Genomic DNA, 23,098 nt, shown 5'->3' with positions numbered 1-23,098 from the left:
TCGCCATCGCCATGATAGTCTCCTCCTCTCCTCTCCTCCTGTTCTCCTTCTCCTCTCTCTCTTACTCTTAGTCTGTTTCGTTTCGTCTTCGTCTCTACTACTTTCTTCTTCTCTCTTTTAGTATTCTATCTTCTCTTGTAGTTAGTTGTAGAGGAAACTAAGGAGAAATTTTGTGGGTACGTCAAGTGTATGTATATTGCATAATAAAAATGGCTATTGATTATAAATCTACTTATCTACTCTTAGGTGATTTGTAGTCAATGACATTGCAGATCTTTATCTCACCATAATATGGTGATATATTATATTTGAACTCCTGAAACCTCTTTTTGGGGTGGTATTTAAAAATACAAAAAAATAAATAGGAAATTTTTCTTATTGTGAATACGGTAAATAAACCATTTTAACACTACTCCATTCATCTACCATTTTTTTATAAACCGAATGAAGTATTCACAAACTGTATCAAAAGATTGACAAAGGTAAGTAATATCGTAGAATTATTGTTTTTGGGAAATATAGGACCCCCACTTAAAAGATATTTGATATTCCTTGTGGGATTCCAAGTTATTGGATGTGCAGTCCTGCAGTGGGAAAGAAGTGACAATATCATATACTGACTTTATTTGCAAATCTAACTTATTTATTCAATCTCTAAGCAGATTTGGTATTATATATATGGTATTATTCTTTCTTGCATAAAACCATCTAAATTATCACATGTTGGTGATATCGTAAGAGTGCTTTCACAAAATATTCCCCCCGTATCCAACCACCATCATCTAAATTATTTGCTCCAAAAATATATCAGCCTCGTACTTTCGTTAGAAGGTATTTTTTTAGGAAAACCCCCAGCGGTCCCTTAAGCGCACTTATTTGAGCTAGACCATGCTTCGACTTCGACCAGCTGTATACGCTTCATCGCTGTCCCATACTGTACCACGTCTGATGCGCTCCGGGAACGAGATCTGTTTCCTGTTCGTCTGTCGACTTTTTCGCTTCCAATTTGGAGGCTGTTAGGAGTCTAAGCGGAGGAACGTGACGCTCTATCGGAACGTTGGTGCTGTTATCGATCATGTTGTATGTTATCTCAAATCATTATTATTGTTGTTAATTTAATTTTTTAATATTGTTATTCATTTCATTATTTATTATTGTTACTCATTTTATTTCTATTATTGTTATTCTTTTCATTGTTTATTACAGTATTGTTAGTTCCTAGTATAATATTTGGTGAGTCGGTGGCTCAGTTGGTAGCGTCGCGGACTTCGGGCCCAAGGCAGTAGTGTCGTGGGTTCGGATCCTGGTCACTGCCACAAACTTTTATCAGTACAGTTCACCTTTGTACTGTACCGGCTCACCCCTACTGTACTGCACCCCTTGCTTTGCTGGATACGTTCCACGCACAGATCTGTAGTCTATGTGGACGGGCAAATGCAAGGTTAAAAGAGGCCGCTAACCTCTTTAAATATATATATATATACTAGCTGTAACCCGCGGGCTTTGCCCCGTTTAACATCTTAATTTTCAAGATTATCTCGTTCGCATGGCTCAATCACGTCCTGGTTGAAGTTTGTTCGCTACGCTCACTCGCCTTTAGGTTGGAGCTCGTTCGCTACGCTCACTCACCTTTAGGTTGGAGCTCGTTCGCTGCGCTCACTTGCCTTCAGGTTAGCTCGTTCGCTACGCTAACTCGCCTCCAGGTTGAAGTTCGTTCGCTACGCTCAATCACCTTTTGGTTGCAAATTAGCCGCTGTTGTCATAAATGTAAAAGAAATAATAGTGCTGCACCCTGTTGGTAATCCTTGTAACTTTAATGCTATTGAACATCATAGATAGAACAGAATCAACTTGTTTAATTGAAACAGCTGTTAAGATTCAATAATTCCATTTCTCATAAGGTTAACATGGGAAACTCCAGAGCCACTGGGGCGGAGCCCGAAAGGATTTTTGAAATAAGGATATGCCTATATGTTAATCGGGAATGTGAGCTATCATCATGCCAAATTTCAGCCCAATCCGACCAGTATTTTTCGAGTTTACTTTTCCCATACACACATACACACATACAGCAACCACCTCTTTTTTATAATAGTATAGAAGATAGATAGATATATATATACAATAATAAAACACAAAAATTCACTGTTCTAGCTGTTAAACTGTTATCTTTGTAAATTGGTGCATTAATTGCCGTTGGTAAATAAATAAAATAAATAAGGCACATGGAGTAGATGCAAAGTACGAAGATTTCAGCTCCCGTTCCCATCTTCAGCATTACTTTTAATGTGGCAGACAGACCATGGCACAACAGCGCCTCCGGTTCGCGTACGTGCTCGCGTGTTATTGCGCGCACTTCGGATTTTCACGCCCGCGCTATAAATCATCTGACAACCGATAATGTAAACAAATAGAAAAGGGTTTTTAAGTGATTTGATTACATTCTGCTCCTGAAGAGTGAATATGCTACACTTGTGGCAGTGCCGATATGTACATCGAGCTTACACATCTACAATCTTCAAGAACCTGATAATCATATGATCGTAAATAGTTTATTCGGGCATTCCATCAAGTGCAAAAAATTAAAAGTTAAAATAAGGAAAATATATTGCATTTCCAGAAGATCTCTTGAAACTAACAAAAAACAACCGTAATATACGTGGAAATAAATATTCTTTTTAAGCTCTGGCCATTTTCTAAAACAGTACCTTTTATTACAATACAAATACCAGGTCATGATTCGAATGTATAAAGCGGAGTTTAATATTGGGAAACATAGAAAATTGTATTTTACCAACAAAAATACCATTCATTTGATGTGCATATCAATCTATGCTTACATTTAAAATTAATTCCTTCTAACTCCTTTCGGGACGTCCCCATGACATAAAACAGGCAGAAAACTGATAGTTACTTTAAAAAGTAGATTTTTATTTGTCGTGGTTATTCTGTTCTCTCTGTGTTGATGTACCAAATCTTATTGATTCATTTGTTATTAGGTATCATACAGAACATATAAAGCCCGTGCGTAAGTTTGTGTAAACGGTGTATATAATATAATTTATTTAATTGTGAAACATAATCATCTCCATTTCATATTTAACACAGCTTAACTGCAAGAAAAAATATGTATTATGTTAACTTATTGCTGCTACAAGACCACTACAAGACAAGTAAAATGTACTGTGGAGCCTCATGAAATAAAACCAGGCGTACACCTGGAGCAATTAGAAGAAAAAACCTTGGCAGCCTAGTTAAGTTATTATTGTTATTGTTTTTCTTTCTCCTTCAACCGTTCAATCAATTAAAATTGTTTTTGTTTTATGAAATTGTTTATTGTTTGTCATTATATTTGGAAATCAAAACGCACATTAAAAGGTATTTAAATGTGTGATTTTACTCTAAATTTGAAAAGTAGGTTAGGCTATTCAGTTTTTTCCATGAGGAAAATATTAAGTTAAAGGTTAGGTTGGGCTAGGATAGCCTAGTTTGGGTTAGATATTCTAAAGGCTACTTTTGGACCTAACCTTAAGCCGCATTTACACCTGAGTTAATAACATTTTGTTGATAACTTTTAGAAAATGCGTCAGTAACATGTTTTGTAATTAACACAAATCCCGTGTATCTAACAAATATTTTGCCACCCACCAAGTATCGGTAACATTATTTGATCTTCCCAGAATGTTAATAAAATTTGTGATTACCAAATGTTAGCCTACTGCAAATTTTTGTTGTTAACATCCAAACCGCAATGTCACTGCAAACTTTTCCTTAACTTGGGGTAGGCTACTTAAAAGACTTCAGTATCTGTTAGCACAAACAACACAATGAAAATACCGATTGATATATCGATATAATCGTTTGGTATAGTTAGGTAAGGTTAACCTAACCAAACGATATATCGAACCATCGAATGAAACAATTGAATAATCGATAATTTCATTCTTTTGTTTGTGCCAACAGATACCGAAGTCTACCCTTAACTTGTATGCCTATTCCTTTCCGATAACTTATTTCATGTTCTGTTTGGAAATTTCTTGACCCAACATTTGAATTAAATATTCAAAAGTCAAAACTAGCCTTTTTTTTTTTAACAGAGGGCCAGGCTTACAAGTCACCATAGGATTGCATCGCAGCTAGAACAGCTTATTGTGCACCCTTGTTCACAGGTCCTCATTCTCCGTCAAATCCCAGGTCCTTGGTGAACTGTGAGAGCCTTTTGACTATGGTAACCTGTTCTTCCCTTTGATCTTCCATCAATAGGCCAAGGGATCTCATACGCAGACCTTGTAGGGCTGGGCACATAAATATACCTTCACAGCTTTCACAAGGTCTCTGGCTGGGGCAAGCCGTAGCGAGATTTCCCTGAAAGGACTCAGCTCCTGAACTTGCTTGACCAGATATCCTTTGTGGCTGCGTCAGCACAGCCTCCACCTTTCTTCTTGGAGGCTTCATTAGAGTCAGCTTTGGGGGTAACACCCTTGCCCTGCTTTTTCCCAGCATCCTAGTTCCCGGAGGAACTGGCTTTGCAGGGAGCAGAGTTAGGGTGCTTGGCAGCCCACACCATCCTCCTCCCGCTTCTGGATGGCACCTTTTTGCCTTTGGCTAAAGCATCCGCTATCCTCCGTCTTTGCAACTCACCCCTGGAAAGTCGTTTTTCGTACGAGGGATCTCATACGCAGACCTTGTAGGGCTGGGCACATAAATACCTTTCTCAGCTTTCACAAGGTCTCTGGCTGGGGCAAGCTGTAGCGAGATTTCCCTGAAAGGACTCAGCTCCTGAACTTGCTTGACCAGCCAATCTTTTGTGGCTGCGTCAGCACAGCCCCCACCTTTCTTCCTGGAGGCTTCATTAGAGTCAGCTTTGGGGGTACCACCCTTGCCCTGCTTTTTCCCAGCATCCTAGTTCCCGGAGGAACTGGCTTTGCAGGGAGCAGAGTTAGGGTGCTTGGCATCTTACACCAGCCTCCTCTCACTTCTGGATAGCACCTTTTCGCCTTTGGCTAAAGCATCCGCTATCCTCCATCTTTGCAACTCGCCCCTGGAAAGTCGTTTTTCGTTCCTTTCCGGTTTCTGGGAGCTTGTCGTCATCGTCAGATTTCAGTAGACCTTCCTCCTCCCTTTGGGTCAGATTGTCTACATTGTTCTTACGAATACCGGGTATCTAGGTCCACCTCCCCAGTGACCCGATTAGAGAGGTAAGGGGTGCGTACGACTGGGTTACCCCTGGTTCCCAGAAGGCTCCGTTAAGACAATTTAAATGTTTGCCAAAATTACTAAAATAGGTAGGTAACATAATTTACTAGAGTAAGGGTACAGGTTTGCTGTTACAAAGAAAATGCCGTAGTAAAACCAATTGGTAGATCTGTTTCTCATCAGTTATGGTACAGTAATTTTCGTTAAGCAAAAAATTGTGTACAAAAAAAGAAAATAATATGTTTCAGGTGAAGAATAATCATGTTTTCCAGTGTCATTAAAAGATGTCTGAACTCATCTTCAGCCGCAATAACAAGAATTCATCGATCAAAGTATCTCTTGCAGTATCCGACAACAGTGATCCTACCCGATGGTTCAAGTATTGTTATTCGTTACCCTGAACCTCGTCAAATTATAACTGTGAGTATATTGTTCTGGTACCAGAGTTTGGAGAACATACAAGGCCGCTTTTATACATGGGACCCGGCCCAGGCGCGCAAGGGAGAGAAAGATTCCCCTACAATATAGGTGAAGAGGGGCACAGTTATCTCACGGGCTTGAGAACAGATAGGCCTAGTAATAACTGTTCCATTCATGTTATTTTAACATATTAAGTGGCCTCATACTTTTAACCAAACACTAAGCAATTTCTGTGAATTAAAATTGTATTTTTTTATATATTTGCTGTCTGGTACAACAAGAATCTTCTTTCTATAGCCAACCATAAAATTATTAATGTTGTACGATAGGTTCTTTAAATTTTTGTAATATTGACAATTGTTACCATAACTGTATGGTGAATGAAATGATCTGATCTTACTACAAAGCTACACAGATCATCTCACGGGGTAGCGGATTTTTATCCCCCTGGAATTTTACCTCCTGGGCAAACATGACGTCACAAACCAGGGGGTAAAATTCCAACCACGAACTTTTGAGTTTCGCGACATCAGTTTGATGGATTAAACCTGGAATTAAACGTATATTTTCACAGTTGTGAATTTAATCAGAACACATCAAATTATAAAAACCTAGAGTGTACGGGCTGGAATTTTACCCCCAGACTTTTACCCCCTTCAAGAGGTCAGCTCAAAATGTACGGCCTGGATTTTTACCCCTGGAATTTTACCCCCGGAATTTTACCCCCTGGCCAGATATATAAATTAGTGAGAACAGTTAATTATTTTCATTCAGTTTTAATTTAATAGTAAACATTTTATTATTAAGTAGGTAGCCTATCTTAATTTATTTGTAACATCAACTAATCGAACCGGTTTTTAATTTTAATTTTGAGATTCGAGTATCAGGATTTGATCTTGGAAGCTAACTGTTGTTTAATATGACGTATAAACAAACATCAAAATGATAATTGATTCAAAGATTTCTTTAACGATTTATTATACAACCGTGATAAACAATGTTTTTTGTTTTTATTGCAACAATAACAAAATATGCCTTATTGTTTCTTTACAAAAAAATTTTCACCCAATTATCATTTAAATAAGCTACGGTACTCAGTTACATACTTATTAACCAACAGTTGGCCCCAAACGCAAATCCCAAACATCAATCAAAATTAAACAGCAAATTCTCTTTACTTAGAAGAAATTACAAAAAAAGGCTTAGTAATAAAATGTTTACAATTAAATAAAAACAGAAATTGGAAAATCAATCATTCTTATATCCGGCCAGGGGGTAAAATTCCAGGGGTAAAAATCCGGCCCATACATCTTCAGTTGTCTAAACGCTAGATATATGGACAGGGGGTAAAATTCTGGTTTTTATTGCTAATCTAATTAATCACGCTCTGTCTATTTTCATTAGACTTCCAAATCTGCGGGGGTAAAATTCCGCCCGCGAACAAACTTTTGAGCGTTCAGGTTACTATGTCATAGTGACGTCAGCTTTGCCCAGGGGATAAAATTCCGGCGACCCCATCTCACTCTATTCTACACTCATATTTGGGTTAAAATATGCTAGGCCCCATCTCTGATAATGATAGGTAATGATAAAAATTATATATAGGGTGTCCCAAAAACATTAAAAATTATATACCGTACAGGGTGTAAGTAAACAGCCAAACTGCGGGAAATGGTTCTACGGGTCAGAGAAAATCAAGAATAACTTGTTTCCTTTGGTGTGAGCTTTGACTATTAAGAACTTCACTATCCAATTAATAGTCAATGGTATGAGCCAATTTATGTTGATGTCAATTAATTTAATACATTTCTTCACAGCTACCATTGGACCTTAACACACTGAGTGAGGCAGAAGCAAAACAGAGGATGGAAAGAAGGAAACCCAAAACTAAAGTTAAAATCCAAGAAGAAGATTTGGGAAGTTTTGATAGTACAAGATATGTTCAGTTGTTAAAAAAAACTAAAAAAGGGAAAAAGTGAACTTTTTTTCAAATGTGTAAATTTCTGTTATTAGTAAATAGTGTGTAAAATCACTGGCTAAGGTTATTGATTTTCCTTTTCCCATTTGACAGGACAAAATAAAAAGATAGTTAGAGACTCATCTCTAATGGTTGTTAGTAAGCCCACATTACTTTCCACAATCATTCTCAAAAGCTGTAAGCTCGTCTTCTGGGTTGTCCTGTGTGGTCAAGCTGTGTTCGACTTGAGTCAAAGAGTAATTTGTGCAGTGCACTCATCATGCAATCAAGGGTTTAAGTGCTAATAATTGAGTCAATCAGAGTATTAAGCGCTAATAATTGAGACAAAGGTTTAAGCGCTGATGATGGAGACCTATGAATCTTGAGCATTTGAACATTGCTTACATCTGATACTATGTTCTAAACATTTTTATCACAAAATTGGTACTTGATAATCGTTTATGTAGTAAAAGTGTAGGCCTATAGAATATATATCCAATATTGCACAAAACTGGGTTTTTGAAGTTCATTATGTTACAAATAAGCGAGAGCAATTTAAAGATATGTCTATTCTTTAAAATGTAGTAAAGTAAGAAAAATAGTTTAATCTTGATTGGTGCTTAAGTTTTCCTGGGGTAAATTGCCATCATGAGTAGCATAAATGCAGATTAACACACAAACCTACAGACTTAGGCAACTTAGTTGAGCTTAAGTTGAGATAAGACTTGCTCTGGCTTTCTTATGCCATATTACTTCAAATATGAACAGAATCAGCAAACTGACATACAGTACAGTAGACTCCTTCTTATCCGGACTCCTCGGGACCGAGGCCAGTCTGGATAACAGTTTTTCCGGTTAAACCGACGTCCCCAAAAACTCGTTAAAACATACCTGCATACTGTGTACAGTATTTGACTTAAATTTAGGGGAGCTTTGTATTTAGACACGTGATCACTGGTCTCGTTCTCAAATCATTCCCAAGAGAACAGTCGTTTCAGTACCACCCACTTCCTGCTGGTCTAGTCCGGTTGAACCGATGTGCTGATAAAAATTGTCCGGTTACAAAGATGTCATTTCCACTGAGGGTAGTCCGGTTAAACAGTGTAGGTAGGTCCGGATAAAAGGGAGTCTACTGTACCCTAACCCATTAACTTGCCATTAATATTTTATGAGCACAAAATTTAAAACAATTACCTATTCTGGGTGACTGAAGGGGGTATCTATGGGGTTTTAGGGAGAAACCGCAAAATTGCAATTGTACCGTTTTAATCAGAGAGAGGTTTTTGTAAAAGTAAGACTTTTCTGTTGTTTCATATTTTTTGTTGGAAAATCCCATAAAAAATCTGGATTACAAAAAAATGAAAACAACTCTTGGTGATCATGGATTAGTAAAAACATACCAAATGTCATCAAAATCAGACCACAGGTGACGTCTGTCGCTCTGTACGCATCCAATCACTTCAATAACCAGTTGTTTGGGTTTAGCGGGACTCGAGTTCCCCTTTGGGTAATATAAATATATTATTTCCACCCAAATCTCAAACTAAAAAGTTTTGACAAAAACAATACTACATATCTCCAGGGTATATACAGGGAGAGGAAGTAAATAAATACTCCTGCCGCAGCAAACCTGCTGAATAAACGAATTTCCATTTGCCTGATTGTATTTTTAATAAGTTCCATAAACATGTAAGATTGATTCCTTATTTAAATAGTATTAGGTTTAAAGAGTACTAAACTAACTAAAGATTTAGTTAACTTAATTTAGATAACTAAAGAGTTAGGTATGTTGCTACCGGGAGGGTGATAAAGTGCGTTTTTTACTAAAATGATATCTTGGTATAAAATAAGTCTTAAATTTTCCAAATTTTATCTAATTGTACCCATAAACATGCAAACTACAACAATTGACTTATACTCCATATAAGAATAACAATAGAATTTTAAATTTACAATTTTAGAGTTTTTTGCCACAACCAATATATTTGTACAAAATCACTTCAGAATGCAAGATTATATTTGATTTCTTTAATTCTACAAAATGGTGAAGAAAGAAATTGGGAAATTCTATAATCCATAATTATATCTATCCATGATTATAATTTCATAATCTTGAGGGTCAAAATTAGAAAAACCTATTTTAACCCCATAAAACCCCAATCCCATAGTCTGGTCATGTCAGTTCGCAAACTGTTAGAATAAAAGTAAACGTGTACAACATTTCATCATAATCTGATGGTTTTAAAGTTACACACTTTTCTTAGGATCGAACCGGTGACCTTTAGATTATTAGACGATGTATTATCCGATGTACAGACAAAAGTATATTTTTATTTGTGATGACAAGTTATTACCATCTATATCGATGTAAAAACAAAAACACTGCCTAACTGAAAACTTGAGTAGAACCATCCTGAGAAACTGCCATAAAGCACAGGATCAAAAAGGACACAATTTCTAAACTGAAACGGTCTCCGGGAAACGGTTCAAACTGGTTCTCAAGAATCGAAATGTGACCTGTTAAACGGCGACCTGACCAGGATCAAGGGTCAGTCGGACGGTATACGATCTGGCACACCGACACACTCACGCGCACGCACGCACACACACACACACACACACACACAACGTCACGCACAGGTGGTCAACCTAGCTGGCGCGAAAACTGGTTCCTGAATCTCCTCTTGTGCCACTAATTATGCGGCCGAAAGTCCCGTCAAATGCTCACTTTCGACACTTAAAAAATAAAGGCTGCCGAACTGGATAGGTTTTTATTTGGATTTTTTTGTTATATTCACCTAGATTTCTAATTCTAAAAAAAAACTAAAGCTGCGACGGATCAACTGTGAATGGATGGATAAACTTGAGTGGTTAAAGGGGGTTTGATTTATTTTTAGCTTAACTATGGGGAGAAATAAACAATCAATTACAATACAGATTGTCCTATTTTTATTGTCTCGTAGAAAACGTAACATGCACATTTATTTGATACTAGAGGTCGTCCAGTGGTTGAAAACTCGACCAAAAATATCTTAAGTACAGACTTTTCTATTTTTACCCCATGCTGTAAATAACACATGTGATTAGAATTTATTCCATTTGTTTTGATTTTCTGTTTATATTTCGTCATTAGCATGGCAACCCACAAGTCCCATATTAATTTTAAAAAAAATTAAATTCATTTTTGTTTATTTTTGAGCTTATTTTAATTTATAAAGGGATTCTGCAAACCTACAGGAAAATAGCTTTCCAACAGTATGCATAATATTTTCTCTGCGATGCACACAAGCTGAGATAAAATGTTTTTAAGAAACATGCTTGCCTATTAATATATAGACTAGAGGTCGTTCAATGGTCGAAAACTTGACCACAAATATGTAATGTATAGACTTCTAAATTTTCTCCTTACGCTTTAAATAAAACATGTGATTGAAAAATCGTCCATTTGTTTTGATTTTCTGTTTATATTGCGTTGTTATTTTGTCTCCAGCATGGCAACCCATAATGTTTTAGCCAGGCCATGTTAATTTTTTTGAAATTTTAAGTTTAATTGTTGTGCTTATTTTTTAGCCCATTTTAATTTATGAAGGGGTTCTGCATATCTACAGGAAAATATATTTCCAACAGTATGCGTAGATTTTCCCCGCGATGCACACGAGCTGAGAAAAATGATTTAAAGAATCATGCTTGCCTATTGATAAATAGATTGTTTCGCAAATGAAATCACCTCAGTTGTGGACAGCCACAATTAATTATCAGACTGTTATAAATTTGTTACTTAAAACTGAGTAATTTGTTTGCGTGATTTCCTTGTTGTATTGATTTGATCACCTATTGTAGTGAGCGTGGAATGAACTCGTGACATTAATAACCAGGATGATGCCAAACTTGCAACTATAACCTCAGTTTTGTTCGTCCAAACTGCGCAGTTTATTTCAAAACGTCTTTATAAAAACATTAACTTTTAGCCACATGTGATTGAATCAATTTTCTATTCTAGTTAAGATATCTTTGGTCCGAATGGCCCCTCTTTCCCGATTCTTAATTTTCTCTCTTTCCCCGTAGCTTTATGACTTGTGTTACATTATCTTATTTATGTTAAAAAATATATGTCAATCAAAACAATTCTTCTTAGAAATTTTAAAAATATAGGGACTACCTTATTGACCGCTTCCCTTTGTAATTAAACTTTTTAGCACTGCAGTACTTGAGTAACATGAGCTCCTAAGGCATGCACGACTTAATACTTTCTTATGAAATGGCGACCATACAATGTAGGTATTTTAAGCCAAGTATGAATGGAGATGAGTGTAGGATGAGTGGCGCGATCTTGTAGTCTTGTTAGTGACTAAGGCCGACATTCCTTAGACACAGCTGTTAATTAATAGCCCAAACAGCTAATGGCAACTAAGGGACCTACAGTTTATAGTGGAATCCGAACCACATTTTTTCCTTGGTATATACGAATTGGTCTAATTATCAGGATAGCACTGCGGATAGTCGTAATACTCACTAGTGCGGACGTTAATCCACACCAGGGAGTATCCCATCCACAGTGCATACCTATAAATATCCACAATCCGTGACCTCCTAGTAGCTGGATTACAGGACGACGCCACCCGTCCCAGTCAAAATGAGGGATTTTCTCACTTAGAAAATGACTAACTTTTAATTAGGTGGACGGAGACATTCCCTACAAGCAATAGCAATGGTAGTAATAAGTGGGTCTAAGAAAACGTCAATTTTAATTTATTTTGGCGATTAATTTATGATTGTCAGATAAGATTAATACGACGCTGTCACACCAGGGGTGCGTTTCTTGATGAGTGATGAGTGTTCATATGAGATGGAAGCTTTGTTACTGATACTGATTAAGATCAGTTGATTCTATAGCCGGATTAGTTAGAAGCCCAATGAACAAAGACATCTTCATAGTTAAATACCCCCGCCGCAGCAAACCTGCAGACTTAGCGAATTTCCATTTGCCTGATTGGATTTAAACTAAAATGTCTCCTTAAAATACCTATCACATTTATTCCCTATATAAACAGAATTAGTTTAATGAGTACTTAGGTTTGCTGCAACAGGGAGGGTAAAAAAGTTTTTTTTTATGTAAAATATTAAAAGGTACTGCGGTTTAGTAAGAAATTAATGTATTTTCCAAATTTGATCAAAATATGTTCATAAACAAGCAAACTACAACAGTTGACTTATTCTCCATAAGAATAACATGGGAATTTTGAAATTACAATTTTTTTGAATTTTCTCCGTAACAATTAGGCGCATAATAACGCTTCAATATACTAAATTATTTGTTTTTTTAAGCTCTACAAAATGGTTTTAAACGAAATTGTGAAATTTTGTGTTTTTAGGGTCAAAAATGGGAAAAACCTATTTTTACCCCATAAAACCCCCCATAAACCCCCGTTCCCGTAGTCCGATCATGCTGGTTCGCGAACTCATTCAAGTTTATCCCGCCTTACACCTTCAAACCAAATTTTATCAAAATCGGACAAAAATTACTCAAGTTATCGTGCGGATGGACACACACATATAGATATATATATATATATCTATATATATAGATATATAAAAATTTGAACGAATGGTGTTTTTGGCCTCTGGGGACATCAAAATGAAAAAGTAAATCGGTCCCGGGCTTAGGTCTTACCATGAGACCTACGGTAATAGCTACTTCCCTATAGGGAAATTCGCTAAAAGTAGGCCCCCATTAACCCAGTGAACCTAAATTACTTATCACGAAATTTCCCAAAACGTAGATCTGGGCGATTTTGTTTTTGTACAAAATGGCAACAGAATACCTCAGATTTTGCCACAGACAATTTGAATTATAAAGTGTATGTACAGGATATAAACAGAGGAACTATAATCGTACACTCATTCTATTTCAGATAGCATAAGGACATATCTCAGTATAAAATATTGCCAATTAATAGGTCAGCGAATGTCTGAATCATAAGTGCTATCCAAAAATCAATTAAATACGAGTCACTCCTGAAGAATGATTTAGTTACAGTCCTCATTCTTATTCATAGAAGACCCCTAAACAAAACGGTGAGTTTTGATTTATAACTACACATTTATTCTAAAAGCATTGTTGAACTACATTCAATTGATAAACCCAATTGAACAACGAGTTGTCTTTGGTATAAAAATCCTAGGGTAAAATATTGAGTACAATAATATTTATTTTCATATCTTAACACTTTAAATTTTCTTAATTTGTTTTGACATTATTTTATTTTTAATTTTACTCAATATGCAATAGATTATTATTTGCAAATAAATGATTGCCTGTATTAGTATTATAGTATTGCTAAACAGTAAAGCGCGTGTATAATTCCGATATAGCTGTGTTAAATATATTTTTTTAATTCTAATAATTTGCTTCTTAATTCAGATAAGACAAATTTCATTAGTTTTCAAACTCGAGAATTAGGAGATCAAAATAAACCAGTCATCAAGCTCGAGAACACAGAAATTCTAAGTATGGACAACATTAAATTCTTGGGATTGGAAATTGATAAAAATCTGAAATGGAACAGTCACGTTAAAAAGTTACTTGCCAAAATCACATCAGGATTATATGCTTTATCTAGATTGAAACCCTAATGTGAAAAACAAACTCTAAAAGTTATATATTTTTCATATATACACTCAAGTATATCTTTTGGGATTTCACTTTATGGTGCAACTAGTGATTACAATTTGAATTCTATTCTAAAAAAGCAAATTGAAAGCTATTAGAATCATCTGCAATTTAGATTTTGAAACTTCTGTTACTAAAGAACATTTTAAATCAGAAAATATAATGACAATTTACGGAATGTACGTTTTTGAAACAATTTTATCAGTAAAGGACAGACTTCATGATTTAGACCGAGTTGGGGATAGTCATAATTATTTCACCAGAAATCGGAAAAACCTTGCAATTGGCCACCATAGTCTAAAAATGTTTGAGAAAAAATCCATATATGCGGGATCAAAATTTTATAATAATCTCCCAATCGAAATTAAATCAGAGACTTCCAAAACAATATTTAAAAATAAATTAAAAAGATTTCTCATCAGCAAGGCTATTTTTTCTTTTGAAGAGTTGGATAGTCTTTGAGGTTAAAAACTAATTCAGGATATGTATTTTTTGTTTACAATTTATTAAAAAAATGTAAGTTTGTGAAATTTTGTTTTTATATTCTTATGTTAGAAATGTATTTAATATATATAAGGCCTACTTGCAGCTGAACTGTGGACACTATTCAATGTATTTTGTACAAGAGATGAATAAAGAAGTTTTGAATTGAATTGAATTGAATTAACCCATAAAAAAATGAACTAACCTGTATGTCAACTAGGCGTTTTCATCAAAATATACTTATTAAAATATTGTATTTTACTCCGTATTGAAAGCTCTTGTTGCTACTGCACTGCTATTGCACATACTGAAATAAAAAGTGAACACTCAAAAGTCAATTCTGTACGAAATTTTAAGTAGTTGTTTCAATGAAATAATTGAGTTGATGGACCAAATAATTGGCAGCTGGGTCTGGTTAAAAAATAAATAATAACCCCACCGCAACAAACCTGCAGACTAAGCGAATGTCCATTTGCCTGATTGGATTTACACTAAAATGTCTCCTTAAAAAAACATATTTATTCCATATTTTAATAGAATTAGTTTAACGAGTAGGTTTAACTAAGCCTACAGTACTTAGTTTTGATCACGAATTTCTAGTAATCGTGGTTTTGATGTATCATAGAGGGTAAACGTGTTTTTTGTAAAATGTTAAATAGTTTAGTAATAAATAAATGCATTTTTCAAATTTGATCTAAATATGCTCATAAACAAGCAAACTACAACAGTTTGCTAATGAGAATAACATGGGAATTTTAAATTTACAATTTTTATTTTATTTTCTCCGTAACAATTAGGCGCATATATATGACTATGAACGGATGGTGTTTTTGGCCTCTATGGACCACAAAACGAATAAAGTAAATCGGTCCCGGGTCCAGGTCTTACCATGAGTACTACGGTAATAGCTTATTCCCTCTATGGGAAATTCGCTAAAAATATTAAGAGGTTTTCTCATAGTAATCTAATTGATTTCCTGCTACAGAAACTGCTCAGCAAATAGTTTTTAATTAAAAGAAATAAGTTATTTTTGCCTTAAAATCTAATTTTATGTTACAGAAGTTATTTTAGTGACACACATTTCAAACTTCTAGAGCCCCGAATGTTGGCAGCACGCAATCAGGAAGTAGATTATAGCAGTCCCTTGTGATGATAATGTTTGTGACAGGTTATTGAGTTTAAGGTCAGACGAGGGCGGTATGTTGGGGAAAAGAAAGTCCGCCTTAGGCGATCAGCTGATCAAGAATTGATGATAGACGGGCTCATGTCATCTTGAGATAAACCTCGTGGATCGCGAGAGCTACCGAGGACTTGCAACATACTGTAGGGTAGAATAAGGCAAAAAATATTAACTTTGAGTCTCATGGACCAATCAGAATTTGGCATAAACATAGTATTAATCAAGTATCGGACTATGAAGTTCGGTTATGATAAAGGTCATAACCTTTTGATGGTTCGAAACTGGGCCCAGCTGTAATTTAATTGGTCTTGACATTTTTTATACGGTGCAGGGTAAAACCAGCTGATACAGTGTCACACAGATAATCTCACTCAACTTTATTATAATCTAGCATTATTTTCGTGTTTGGCTTAAAATACGCACGTAGGAGGCGTTGTGTTTGTCAATTATATGTTTTAGTTCGTGATACTATAATTAATAGTTTATATGCAATGAAAATAATCTTGTTTCCTGGTAGCATATATTAAATGTTTTCTAACCTATTTATATTTCTTTCGACAACTAACATCGAAACCTTTATTCTGCCAAACGTAACCAGATATTTTGCAGAACTTTGCTTCCAGTATGGTTGCAATTGCAACCAATAACTAGGTGTACAATGCATTTGTCTGCTTGCAATATTGAGCGGAGCTAGCATACTTTTCTAAATTCAATGCTACATCTGTGAGATATATACTTGCAGTATCCAATGTCAATTGTATATTTGGTTCACATAAATGGAATGTCTATTTGCAGAATCCAAAGTAAATTATAAGTCTCTGGTTCACGTAAATGAATTGTCTACTTGCAGGAACCAAAGTTTATGTTTCATCTGGTTCTCATAAATTAAATGTCTACTTCCAGTATTCAATGTGATTTGATTAGCATAAATGGAATGCTTATTTGCAGTTATCCAAAGTCAATGGTACTCCTGGTTCACTTAAATGGGATGTCTATTTACATGTTCTAAAGTCAGGAACGTCTGGTTCAAGTAAACTAATTGTTTACTTGCAGTATCCAAACTTAATGGTACACATTCGGTTTACGTAAATGAATTGTCTTCTTGCAGTATCCTAAATCAATGGTACTCCTGCTTCACATAAATGAGAAATCTACTCGCCTTATCCAAAGTCAATGGTCGTACAAATAAGATGCCTAGCAGTATCCAAAGTCAATGGTATGCTTACTTCTGGTTCACTTAAATGGAATGTATATTTGCAGTCAATGATACGTCGGGTTCACGTAAACGGATTTGTCTACTTGCAGTATCCAAACTCAATGGCACATTTGGTTTACGTAAATGATTTGACTATTTGCAGTATCCTAAGTCATCTTTGGTTAACATAAATGGAATGGCTAATTTGGAGTATCTTAAGTCAATAGTGCATCAGCCTAATTCCGGTTACCCTAATTATTGGATATCTCCTATTTGTAGTAAATTATGTTAAATAATATTCATCCGATTGTTCTTCCATTTTCTCTGTACGATATTTGTAATGTACTATTTTAGATGATTCGTTGACTAACATATGTTGCAACTTTTATTTGTATATCGCTAATAGTGTCATGGCCACCAATTAACCTACAAGACCCATGTTAAATTTCAAAAAGTTTAAATTCACGAAGGGTCCCTGTTGTCCGATATGTACCATTTCAGATTTATACCTTCCCATGGCTAGTTACTGTGCTAAATTTCGTGCAGATCACGTCAGCCGTTCAGGAGGACGATTTGTAAAACAAAAGCAGGAGTGTAGTAAGAGCTTCGCTCACTTCGCTTCGCCCCGTTCAAAAAATTATAGTTTAGCTACAACTGGAATACTCAGCCGTTACAGAAGATAGTTAGATAGTTAGATGCAGCAAACTGTGCTGGCCAACTGTTTGCTCTCCCTGTTTAACAATTATAAGAAAAGTGGATGACAAGAACAAAATACCAACGTTGCACCGGAGCATTGGTGTGCAACGTGCATGTTACTGATGGTAATTAATTAGCTTAACACGACTACTCTAGCTATACGATTGGCGATTGGCGATTGGACGAATCTTCACACGCTTAGCTCATATTGAGAGAGTTATAATAACTTGTAGGTAACTGATTTATATTTAGGAAAGGACCGACCGTAGTATATTAGCGCCGTTGTGTGTGGGTTGCTGAATAGATCAAACACTTTCTTTAGAAAGTAGGTTTGTTAAGCTCAGTGACTTCTCATTCTAAAGCCAAAGTTATGAGGACCAAAATAATCAACTGTAAGAAAAGTGTAAGTGTAAACGGTAATTTTACAAAGAGTGGCATGCGTATCTTTGTTGACGTCATGCTTTGCGTGAAAAGCATTCTGTAGTTTATGAATGACTGTCAAAACCATTGGCTTTGAAAAGTGCAATTAGACTTCTAAACCCATGGTAAAATTTGAAGACTTGTTTTCATGTGAGTAACGTTTGATTGTTTTAATGTAGACTAAATGTTTTCCTTCTCAGAAGGTAGATTTTATAGTTCGTCCTCTGTTATGATGTTTGGTCGCTTAAGTGACTACGAAAATTAGTCAATAAAAGTTTTACAAAGTTTTGCTGCCATTGTCTTACGTTGTTGAAATAATCATCATACTAATATTATAAATGTGAAAGTTTGTGTGTTTGTTTGTTTATTTGTTTGTTTGTTTGTTTGAAGTTCAATCACGCATTCACTACTGGTCGGATTGTGTTGAAATTTGGTATGATGATAGCTCACATTCCCGATTAACATATAGACATATTCTTACCCCAAAAATCCTTTCGGGCTCCACCCCAGCGGCTCTAAAGTTTCCCATGTAAACCTTATGAGTATTCATATCTAAAAGGAATATATAATTTTGCCAGCTGTTTCAACTACCGTACACAATTTGTTTCTATGATATTCAATAGCAATAAAAGGTTATAGGCCTACGGTTTACCAACTTTACCAACAGGGTGCAGCACCATTGGTTCTTTATACATTTATGACAACAGCAAATTGAACCAAGCAGCAACAAAAACCTGAGTGTGAGAACTTTACTTCTTTCTATTGTTTAGGTGAAGTGGTAGAACATTATGGCTATGGTAGATGTTCTATATACTATAGTATACCGTAAAATATTGAACCAAATTTTCTCAAAACATATCCTCTTTCATTGCAAATGCAAAGCACGACTATTTAACTACAATAAGTATTGTATACCAACCCCGTACGAAGGACGGGTACTCAGCTAGTAAAACACAAATTTGGAGAAAATACAGCTGGTCTGATTCCTGAAATTACTTCTTCACATAAACTTAAACTTAGTTAACTATCAGTGTGCATTAATTATTACTAGTGGAACCCCGTCGAAATCGACGGTTATTCTTGATGTTTTATGTAAATGTAGCTAACTGCGATAGATAGAGTGAAGTTATTAAAATCTTAGTTAAATGAGGGAGGATAAGCATAATAATAAGTATGACGATTGTGTTCCTTAAAAAACGTGATTGATGAATTCGTTTAACACAATATTTTCTACCTTTTTATCGGCTTTAGGTTGCCCAAAAGGTTTTTTAGAAGTCTTATAAATGTTTGTTCATGAGTTTGTTTCATGTCAAAGTCACTTTCACTACATGGGAGAAGGAGTTCATATAAATAGTCTATCATGTTACGGAAAGAGTCAATATTACTAACGACTAATTCCATCTGCTTTAGGAAAATCATTCAGATTGTATTCTGATTTATAAGTGAATCTTCATCTTTGGTTATAAACATACAGAATTTTATTAGCATATTAAATCAGTTTTTTTATTCGATAAAAATATCTGATTATCCAGAAAGCAGTAACATTCTTACTTAGATCCGAGCAATTTTAACTCCTTCTCTTGCCACATGGACCCATGTATTTAATCATCCTGTACTTACTTACCTGCTAATTGATTAACTTATGGGGTAGTTTTGACTTGGCCATATTGATTACATAAAGCTGTGCATGTATTTTGTGGATGGAACAAACCATAATTGTAGGAAATTTGACCACAAATCTTGAACATTTGCACAATCAAATCCATAACCTAGTCCAGCCTTGGTACCTAACAAATTATGCAAATGCGATGAGATGTGATGGCACTGTTGTGTTTCAGAATTTGTTGTATGTAGTGAGGTTTAGAGGCGTTGTTCGACCTAGCTAGATGTGTACATCAAAGTAAAAACCCTGTACACATTTTTTTAAATACCTGAATTGACATTAATTTACCTACCGTACTTCACCAAAACCATAGATGAAACATACTCCGTAGTTAGTCTATTCCAAAACTTGAACACAGCTCTCATTCTCAATGTAACTCATCTATGACACAATTTTCAACCCGATTATCGAAAACTTTTAAACCAATGAATGAATTTCTGGTCTTCTTTCTGAACCTTACAATATGTATAAGCTAACCCGATAAGGAATAATTATATGTTCCTTTAAAACTGATATGTCACACTGATTTCAAAATTTCAAATTTGTTAAGAGCAATAAAGCATAGATTTTTTAACAAAACATTTAAAACGTATCATAAAATCATCATTTTGTTGAAACCATAAAAACTTGCCATGCAGTGGAGAATCAATTTGAAATCATAAATAATAATGTGTAAACATTTAATTTTGACATTTTCAGTAGACCTTTGAATACAATTTTAATATTAACAGCTGGTTCATTAAAAGTAGTGTAACATTATCCATATGGTCGTAATGTAAACAAAACTGCTGAGTGAAATTTAAAGGCCTCTGGGGCAGAGCCCCAAGGAAATTTACACCGTTTCTCTTTTGAGGGCTCACCTACAGACCAATACCTTTCTTTAGACACCCCTACCAAGTTTCTACACTCAGCCGTTCTCTCAAATTAGCTGTGACAAAACCCCGTTTTTCCTCCATAAGAATAACATGGGATGGGAATTTAAAGGCCACTGTGGCAGAGCCCCGAAGGAATTTACATTGTTTCTCTTTTGATTGCTCATCTACAGACCAAGACCTTTCTTTAGACACCTCTACCAAGTTTCTACGCCCAGCCGTTCTCTCAAATTAGCTGTCACAAAGAAAAACAGTTTCAAATTAATATATAGATTGTGAATAGTAGTATTGTGGTGAAAAATGGTGTTCGAACCTAGGGCCGAAAATGAGATTTTGCCGGCTCGAGATAGCTAGTTTTTAAAACGATCGAGAGCTGCAAAACCATTTTTGGCCCGTGGTACGAACACCATTTTTCACCACAATACTAGGGTACTATTATACTACTGGCCCTAGGTACGAAATATTAGTCCAGTCAATGAATGATCCAAAAGTAGGTGTAGAGTGCGTGAGCAGGTAACTAAGCGATTCCTTCAGAAACTTGTTCAGGGGGCTTAGGGTGTTAACATACCAAAAGTCCTGACTCCTAGGTGGTGAGCCAGGGGGTGGAGGGGGGAAAAAGGGGGGGAAAAAGGTACGCATTTTGGGTTTTTTGATTATATTTCGAAACCTATCAACTTTTTGTATACTATAGTAAATTATAAAATTGAAGAAGATTAAATTTTCTACAAGAAAAGTATATAATGTGTTTATTTTGGTTCAACAGATTACGAGTTATAACTTATTTAATTGATATCTTATTAAAATACTCCTTCCATAAGAAATACATGTAAATTAGTATGCGAAATGGGGCGAATCCTATCCGCCCAAAGGAAATATAACTGATATTCTGGAAATATTGACAAAATTTCCAGTAATTTGACACTTTAATCATGAAATTTTGTCAAAAATCAAAGCGAGGGTGAGCGTTTAAAAATGGGATGATTTAAGGTTTTTTTTATATTTCCAATAAAAAAAACACCAAAACTCGAAATTTTGTTACCTCGCCTTTGCCTTAATTTTGGATCAATTTTAATGATTAAAGTGTCAAATTACTGGAAATTTTGTCAAGATTTCCAGAATATCATTTATATTTCCTTTGGGCGGATAGGATTCGCCCCATTTCGCATACTAATTTACGTATTTCTTATGGAAGGAGTATTTTAATAAGATATCAATTAAATAAGTTATAACTCGTAATCTGTTGAACCAAAATAAACACATTATATACTTTTCTTGTAGAAAATTTAATCTTCTTCAATTTTATAATTTACTATAGTATACAAAAAGTTGATAGTTTTCGAGATATAATCAAAAAACCCAAAATGCGTACCTTTCTCCCCCCCCCTTTTTCCCCTCTCCACCCCCTGGCTCACCACCTAGGAGTCAGGACTTTTGGTACGTTAACACCCTAAGCCCCCTGAACAAGTTTCTGAAGGAATCGCTTAGTTACCTGCTCACGCACTCTACACCTCATTCCTTGACTGGACTATATACTATTTTAACAATGTTATATCGTTGTATGGTTGTATAATATCGTGTTCATCTATAAGAAATGTCATAATGACAAAAATGAAATACTATAGGATAATAAACTAGTTATAAAATAATCTGAGATAGACTCATTCTTCAACTCTCAGTCCGTTCCTGAAATAAACTGTTATGAAAAATCTCAGCTTCGTAGATATCGGTCTAACGAGGTGTAATCAAATATGCCCAGTTTTTGCTGGATGTGAGGGAGACAGTTTTTATCGCGTTCTTAGTTTTTGCAAAGTGTGGGCTTATCTAGCTCTGTCCTCTTGACACAAATAGTTTCCCTGGAAATTTCACATATCCCATAGTTTTTTTGCACTATAAGTTTTTGTATAACATAATAAATATAGTTAACTAGGTGGCGTTCGCAGAGGCATCCACAAAATTGAGCGGAGTCATCAAGGGTTTATATTATTGAGCGGAGCGAGCGAAGCGAGCGAAGCTCTTATACGTCGACTTTTATGCATTTCGTAATACGCAAACTCCTCCTAGACGGCTGAATCAATCGTTTTCAAATTTTGCATGGTGATAAAGACCATATCGGTGAGTGCCAACATCTATATGGCGTTTTAAAAGTCTCTCAGGAATCCGCCCCACTGGGTCTCAAAGTTTCAATGTAATCCTTATGGAAGCAGTATTTGACACATAAACAAAAACATATGATCAGCTGTTGACTTTTTAATGAAGTAGATAAAGAAATAGCTGATAGCATTAATCCACAGATATTAGAACAGAAACGGTATGAATCATAAATTATAATAAAATGACGACACTAGC

At 35.4% G+C, this 23,098-nt stretch overlaps 1 protein-coding gene across 1 annotated transcript; it reads left to right on the top strand.

Moving 5' to 3' along the window:
• Positions 1–3,254: 3,254 nt before the first annotated feature.
• LOC128995892 (39S ribosomal protein L55, mitochondrial-like) lies at positions 3,255–7,648 on the top strand. The gene is made up of 3 exons (XM_054420927.1): positions 3,255–3,378; positions 5,445–5,616; positions 7,434–7,648. Exons 2-3 carry the CDS (start codon positions 5,458–5,460, stop codon positions 7,593–7,595), a joined length of 321 nt encoding a protein of 106 aa, XP_054276902.1. The 5' UTR covers positions 3,255–3,378; positions 5,445–5,457; the 3' UTR covers positions 7,596–7,648.
• Positions 7,649–23,098: the final 15,450 nt, after the last annotated feature.

Source organism: Macrosteles quadrilineatus, unplaced genomic scaffold (genome assembly GCF_028750875.1).
Source record: "Macrosteles quadrilineatus isolate MER2022 unplaced genomic scaffold, UCM_ALF_1.0 Scaffold_5__1_contigs__length_97177068, whole genome shotgun sequence".
NCBI classification, from domain to species: Eukaryota; Metazoa; Arthropoda; class Insecta; order Hemiptera; family Cicadellidae; genus Macrosteles; species Macrosteles quadrilineatus.
Note: the sequence above shows the minus strand (reverse complement) of the source record. Positions and strands in the feature narration are given on the sequence as shown.

Excerpts from the sequence above, each read along its gene's own strand:
- LOC128995892 (XM_054420927.1), top strand. The coding sequence starts at position 5,458 with ATGTTTTCCAGTGTCATTAAAAGATGTCTGAACTCATCTTCAGCCGCA. Across the intron at positions 5,617-7,433 it reads AACCTCGTCAAATTATAACT|CTACCATTGGACCTTAACAC; the intron begins GTGAGTATATTG and ends ATTTCTTCACAG.